Consider the following 7,397-nt stretch of genomic DNA (forward strand, 5'->3'; position numbering starts at 1 on the left):
TCTGGTCACAAAAGAGTTCCCAGCGAAACCAAGGTGGGCAGTCGGCGATCGGGTTCATGATGTCCTGTAGTATTCTTCCATTTGCCAAAAAGCTGCTAGTTTAATTTCTTCTTTTCCCTAAGATGGTAGTCCGCCCTCTCTTCAGTTTCCCTGATACGGTCTCTGCTACTCTGATGTTGAAATCAATTCCTCTTGTGTATATCTTTTGCCTTCCTTATAATACGCCTAATAATGTTTCTCCTTATTTCAATTGTTAATCAAATAATAGTTTGTGCTAAAAAATAACATTGTATTTCTTAGTCTTTGAAAATAGTTCTAACGGCATTCTTTAGTCTGAACAAAAATACAATATTATTTTTCTTCATATCGATCTAAGTTCCTTCTTTTAAGATGTAGACGTGTCAAAATATATTCCTCTTAGTATTACTAAAAATAAGTTTAAATTTTAGACAAATCCTAATTATTACACCATATTTCCAAGAAAATTTAAATTGTAAGCCAAAAGAAATTTGCATCTCAATAAAAAAAAAAAACTTTTAGTTTGTTCGAAACTTTCGAGTGGGTATTTCCCCTTTCTGTTATTTTCGAGTGTGTAATACTACCCACGGTATCCGCAGGCCCTGCACGTACTTCATTTTTATGCGAAATAATGGTTGGGTTTAACTGATTAATATGCTTGGTACTATGTTTATACATGATATGAGTCTCCTTTTGACTACAACATGTTGGTTCCATATTTCACCGCATAAAGGGCGCCAACACTAATTTTTAAAGAAAGAGAGATAAAATACTACCAAGGAAATTGGATTAATTTGCAGTCTTCGACAAAGTTGTAGACAATAAAATTATCTTTCTTATTTTCACTGATACATATAGTGCTACCTAGCGGTGAACATCCAAGTTAGAAGGTTTTCTTTATGTAAATTGTCGAAAAATCCCATACAAACTTTGAACGCGTCGATAGCTAGATTTGTTCGATTTGGCTTAAATTTGGTCCTGGTTGGACTAAGAATCGACACACTTGTCACTGGGTGTACTTCATGTCAGCTTAGGAGTAGTGGTTTGCAGCCGGTACAATCTTTTGAAATTGAGTAGTATAATTTGTGCATAGATTGTGATTTTGTGCGGGTGATCCGTTTGTTCGAATTTAGTGCTGTACTATAAGTTAGCCGCCCATGGGGTGCCGCCCTCTTAATAATGCATATACCACTAAAACAGGGAATGGGGGGTGGAGGTAGCGTTATTCAAGGTACTTAGAGTTCTAAGATGATTCGTCTTCGGCAGTAACTAGGCGAGGAGTGAGGTAAGCATGCAACAGACTGCGGGGAAGAAAAATGACAGCGAACAACTTTGTTTACCCTCTGAAATCAAAGCAAACATATGGAGAGAACTAGTAAACAATGTTGTTAGCTTTCGTTTCTAAAACCAACATGGCTGATCAGCGTTTTTGAGGATCGTATCACCTGAGAATAAAAACTCCTTGGCGTAGTTGGTAAATTGATTCCCTTGTACGTTGCTCACCTGGGTTCAATTCCCAACCCCGCACATAGGGTTAGAGATTTTTCTAAGGAGATTTCTCTATCCCGACAAAGAGGCGAATGACCCTAAGGTTAAAACCTCTATAATCAAAAAACAAAAAAAAATAATGAAACGGAATACTTCGTTTTCGTTATGAAAAGTTTAATATCTGACTAGGAGAGCAAACATGCCCAAAACAGACTCGCTGGCTATTTGACAAACGTGATGTTTTAAATTGAATAGCGGTATCATAATGTATGAGATCATCGAACAACAGATGTAATGATTTTAAGTTTTATCGTTGTCATTAGTACAAAATGCAATGATGGGCTGCTAAATAGTGTACAATTATAATACAATAGTCCCACTGTACCTATCTCTGTCTTAGCAGACTGTATTGTAACGTTAGCACGGCTGGAACTATGTAAGTTAATAGCAGACCAGATCGATTGACCAGTTGTACCTTATCATCCAACATGTCTAGCACTTTGCTGCCAGCGTATCTTAACGAAACATTTGTCCGGACGTCGCTTGAAAACGGTCTTGATTATCCCAATCATGTGGCGATCAAAATTCACAAATACATCATTCGAAGTGCTACGAAAGCTGGCGATAATTATCTAAGTGATGTATTCAGGATGTGGATTCGATACAGTCGGCAACCCAATGGTGCGAATGAAGACGTCTCCCTAATAGTGAAATGTATGCCCGATGTTGGACATCGTGGCTCCGTCAACGAACAGTTGAATGTATTTGAAAAGGAGGTTAATATGTTTCGACACATTGTTCCCGAGTTATCCAAACTGGTAGGGGGCGAGATGTTCGCTGCCAGGTATGCTACGTGCCAATTATCTACTCAAAAAGCGATCCATCTCAACCGTCATCTGTTACATCATAGTCTTTCACATGAACCGTTCTTTGATTAACTGCTCAATTAGCTTCTTGAAATAATTACAGGATCTATTACGCCACAACCGATCCTGTTCGGATGATTGTATTTCAAGATCTCAACGCACTTGGTTTCGCTATGGCTGATCGTACAGCTGGAGGTTTGAGCTTTGACCATTGTGCTGTGATAATGCGTAAAATAGCTAAATTTCACGCATCCTCCATGCTAATGGCCGCTAGTAGTACCACGAAGATGAAGGAGCTGGAGAAACAGTTCGAATATGGCTTCATGAACCCTCACATTGCGGAGGAAAGCAATACAGTTCTTGACATATTTGCTAGCGGATTCGATACATTGATCGGCTGTGCAGAAAAATGGACTGGTTTCGATCAGGAAATTTTAGCAAAGCTTAAGTGCATGAGACCATTATATAAGGACCGCGTTCTGAAGTGTTTGAATCAGAAATTCGCCGATGGCTACAAAGTGATCAATCATGGTGACTTGTGGATCAACAACATTTTGTTCCAGTATGATGCCACTGGCAAGCCGAAAGACGCTGTGTTCGTGGACTATCTGTGTTGCTACACAAGTCCGGGAATTGATTTAAATTACTCGCTAATAAATTGCCCCACGTTCGATGTGCGCGAGAATCAACGGGACAATTTAATCAAGGAATACCACAAAAGTCTTCAATCAACTTTGAATGGACGCTACGAAAAAATTCCAACGTTGACGGACGTCCAAAACGAAATCAAAAGAATGAACTATTTTAGTAAGCATAACTCATCTAATTTACTCGAGGGGGAGGTGTATTCGACGGTCATCTCTTTCAGGTCTCATTGCAGCAATTTCTATCCTGCCGTTGGTGACAATGGATAGCACTACAGATCTGGAAGTGAGCATCGATGCTTTGGTTGACGAACAAAAGGCCGAACAACTACGGTTATTTCAGTACAATGGAAAACGATACAGGGATTCTATAACTAAGCTTTTGGATCGGTTCGATAAGGAGGGTTTACTCGATTAGTAGCAAAAAATCACACCAGTTGGAGAAATGTCGACAAACGTGATATCCTACTATAATTGTAAGATGTGTGGAATGAGAGATAATATAGAATAAAACGGTCCAGACAGCACATTAACTAACAAAAGAAATCTTTCATAAAGTAGTTTTTTCACCAATGATTGCGACCTACACAACCTATGACAGTTGACTATCAGTGATTTGGACAAATGTTGCGCAAATGAAAACCACCTGGCTGTGTAGTTCTGTACTACTGTACAAGATATAGAATGGCTGCCATGTTACTGAAATGTTTTCACACCTCTGGAAGGATAGTTGTTTTGACCCGTAAAACAATGGGAATATCAGACCATACCTATCGTACGACTTTCTAGCGTCTGTCAGAGTACTGTAATGATATTTGCTGTACGTTGTATGTCAAATAAATGATTAACCGCTAATTATCCAACAAAGAGACTAGCAGTGAAATAGATAAGACAGTCTTTTAAATTGTAGGCTCAAAATGTAACGTCGTTAGCAGTAATCATTACATAATTCTCGGGTTGAGTACATTGAATAGGATGGCCAAATTAGATACGATGACAGCGCATATTTCAGTGGGAGTAGCTATTTGGTCATTGTTGATCGTTATGATGGGTCAGGTAGTTAATCGTATTGGTCAACAAAAAGGGAAGATATGTCTAATGATATACAATACAAATAAATCAACCAACATGAAAATTGCTTTTCAGGCGACGTTTATATTACGGCCGCGACGACTTAAACCTTATTGTTGTTTTGGTAATTATTGTAATATGGAAATAATGACCAACTCAGTGTAAATCGATCGGAAGTTATCTACAGGATACAAGGAAAATGAGCGACGACTACGAAAATGTTACGTGTTTGTCAGCGTACGCTTTGTTGCTAAAGTATATTTAACCGTAGGGGAGAGTGAGGACACTTGATCCTTGGGGATATTTGATTCCCTGGCCATATCTCATAATCTATACGAATAAAGTTATCACAATATAAAAAGAAAATGAAGTATTTGCTCGTTTATGATGTTTAAAAAACAAATCAGATGTATTACATTTGGTTTGGAAAAGTTATGATATATTTTAGAAAATATGTGTTTAAATCCATCTCGAAGATCTTTTTACAAATTTTTTGAGCGGTTGTATGAGATAGTCGAACTAATTATTTATGAATATTTTCATTTACGACTACTTTCTAAGGGCTTTTGTCTAGAAAAACACGTTTTTTGAATAAAAAATTTCACAAAACATGCAAAGAAATTTTAATTTTGTTCACCTTATACAACAGTTATCTTTGATCCCTGTGACAATGGGTATTCTTGATCCCTATCATTAGTTCTCTTAAACATTTTCGAAATGTATAGAAATAGAAAAGCATCATTTTCATAAAGTACCAGGCTCTAATTAATTGAAAAGCCAGTTAACCCATTATATCCTAGCGTATGAAATTTCATACGCAGAACTATCCATCGTTTAACGCGTATTTACTGCAGAATTTTGGCATCTAACTGCTTTATTATTGCACTAATGGGATCATTGCACCTCATATTTCATTGTGAAATAAGACAACTGCCATTTTTTATAATTTTGTTTACATTTTTGAACCGTGTATAGTTGGGGCAAATGGAGGCTGAAAAGTAAGCAATACATTTAATTGAATTTTATTGTTGGAATTCGTGCTAATAATTCCATTATGTGACAAAACGTTCCTACAGATGTAAAAGAAGTGTTGTTTATCAGAAAATCCGAAGAAATATGTCAAACAACTCAAAATTTGTTGTTTTTATTTAAGTGTACGAAATTTTTTGCACGAGATATTTTCATTCTCAAAACCATTTTAAGCGGTGATTTTATTTTTCCCATAGTTTTTGATAATTTCTTGGTGGAATTGAAGATATCACTGCATTTGGCTCACTTTTTGAAACCCTTGGGTTATAATGGGTTAAAGAGCACTGATTTACCGTAAATACTTGTTTTGACTTTCTACTGTGGTTAAAGTATGTCGTGCATCTAAAAAGGTAGTATCATTAGTTAATTTTTCAGGACAGGTTGTTAACTGAACTTTCGTGACTATAGGTCATAGTGTGCTTTATTTCATTTGCCCTAGTAGGCGGGGGATCAAATTACCACACGTTTTCACGAAAACCTCGTTTTGACATGGTTTTCAAAACTATTCATATTATTATTCGTATTGACACATTATTCATAGCTCTTACAATTCGAATTGACTACAAGTTGGCGAATTTTGCAATTAAAATTTTTATTTCGTTGAAAAGTTATTAGAAAAAAACAAAAGTGGGATCAAGCGTACCCACTCTCCCCTATGGGTCGTGGAAGCTCTCTATCGGTCACATCCGAACACGACCCTTAACATCCGTAAAACGTTTAGGTTCCAGGAAGCTTACCAACCGCATGAAGTGTGCTATGTACAAATCGTTGATTAGACAACCGAAACGTAAACAACACTCTAGAAGGATCTGCAAGCACTCGAATTATTTGAAAGGAGGGTGCTGAGAATGATCTTTGGCGGTGTACATGAGAACGGCGCACAAAGGAGAAGAATGAATCACGAACTTGCGACAATCTATAGTGAACCAAGTATCCGGAAGATAGCTTTTGTTTGAAGAGTACGATAGGCGGGTACGAATTGCGGACAACAACTCCACCAAATTGGCTTTCACTTCCAATTTGGTAAGTACAAGGCTGAGAGAAGTGCACCGTTCATGGTGGCTGAACCAATTGGAGCACAATCTGGAGAGTATGAGGCCATGAGAAGCTGGAACCAAGTGACCATAGACCGAGAGGGTGGTTTAATGAAAAATGTCAATTCGAGTGCAGGTACTGTATCCAGCCAGGGCCGGCGGAATACGTTTTTCCCGAGTGGGTAGTAAGATTCGGAGTGATTTTTCCCCGTACTGACGAAAGTTCAGCTATGGCGTGTGTAAGTGAAAATGAAAATTCCTTGATCATATCTGGTGGCTATTTGGAAACACCCTTTGTTAACAGGACTGTATGTTCGACGGCTCAACGAAAATGTGTTTGTTGAATACAGATACTACAAATGTTCCACAGCTAAGTACCAATTACTCTATTCTTTTAAATTTCGTTGTTTTAATTTTCCGTTCCTTGCTATAAAACCTTCCTTCCGTGGGTACTGAAGCCCGCATGATAGTGTTGACTAATGGGAATGTATCTCCGACGAGCGACATCCTTTTTAGTTTAGTGGAGGTCGATTTGAATGTTTCTCCGATTGCAAAAATAATGCCGATAAGTCTCATTTTCGATGCAAATTGTATCTAAGCCATTTAACATCACCGATATATCGCGTGATCTAACTAAACAACACTCAACCGTGCACGAAAAAATATTTTGTCTACGTACCCGCCCGGGAAGTAAAGATTGCTCCTTCCAGATCCCTGTGCTTCAGCCAGTAAAAATTCTAGCATACGATCGTTGCGTTCAGCAAAAATCGATGAGTATAGGAAAACTTATTTTCCATCAGCCTCATTTCGAGCCTTTCGCTTCATTTTTTCTTCAAAAATTTGTTCTTTTGAACGGGCTCGTCTATTTGTTCGCCTTTTTGTACCGCGAGGCATGAACTGCCGTCGTTGCAAACAATAGGCTCATTGTATAAATAAGACGAAACGAATACGCGACGCGAACAACAGTTGACGGTTTCCCAACTCCGTTGTGGGCAGAGAGTGCTCCGAATTGTATGCGAAAAGGTCCTACGAGGACCCTTTGAACTTCGGATTGCCCAATTTTTTCGGAATATACGCGACGTTAGAAACGCAAATGAAAAACTTGATGAAAATTGAAAAACGTGGTTATTGGCACCGACTCGAATTAACGAGAGAACAATATTTCGTCTGGTAGCTGAGTCCTACGTTGTGAGCTAGATTCTACCTTTGATCGGAATACACGGAACTGAAAATCCTTTATCGGCGAT

General features: G+C 38.2%; 1 protein-coding gene across 1 annotated transcript; it reads left to right on the forward strand.

The window, feature by feature from the left end:
• The first annotated feature begins 1,913 nt into the window (after positions 1–1,913).
• LOC131681365 (uncharacterized) lies at positions 1,914–3,573 on the forward strand. The gene is made up of 3 exons (XM_058962124.1): positions 1,914–2,350; positions 2,476–3,179; positions 3,241–3,573. The coding sequence occupies exons 1-3, from the start codon at positions 1,995–1,997 to the stop codon at positions 3,432–3,434; spliced, it is 1,254 nt and encodes a 417-aa protein (XP_058818107.1). The 5' UTR covers positions 1,914–1,994; the 3' UTR covers positions 3,435–3,573.
• The last annotated feature ends 3,824 nt before the right edge of the window (positions 3,574–7,397 follow it).

Source organism: Topomyia yanbarensis, chromosome 1 (genome assembly GCF_030247195.1).
Source record: "Topomyia yanbarensis strain Yona2022 chromosome 1, ASM3024719v1, whole genome shotgun sequence".
NCBI classification, from domain to species: domain Eukaryota; kingdom Metazoa; phylum Arthropoda; class Insecta; order Diptera; family Culicidae; genus Topomyia; species Topomyia yanbarensis.

What these genes read in the sequence shown, in the direction of transcription:
- LOC131681365 (XM_058962124.1), top strand. Translation starts at nt 1,995, where the DNA reads ATGTCTAGCACTTTGCTGCCAGCGTATCTTAACGAAACATTTGTCCGG. An exon ending in GGCGAGATGTTCGCTGCCAG is followed by an intron (nt 2,351 to 2,475) that starts GTATGCTACGTG and finishes AAATAATTACAG; the next exon opens with GATCTATTACGCCACAACCG. An exon ending in CAAAAGAATGAACTATTTTA is followed by an intron (nt 3,180 to 3,240) that starts GTAAGCATAACT and finishes CATCTCTTTCAG; the next exon opens with GTCTCATTGCAGCAATTTCT.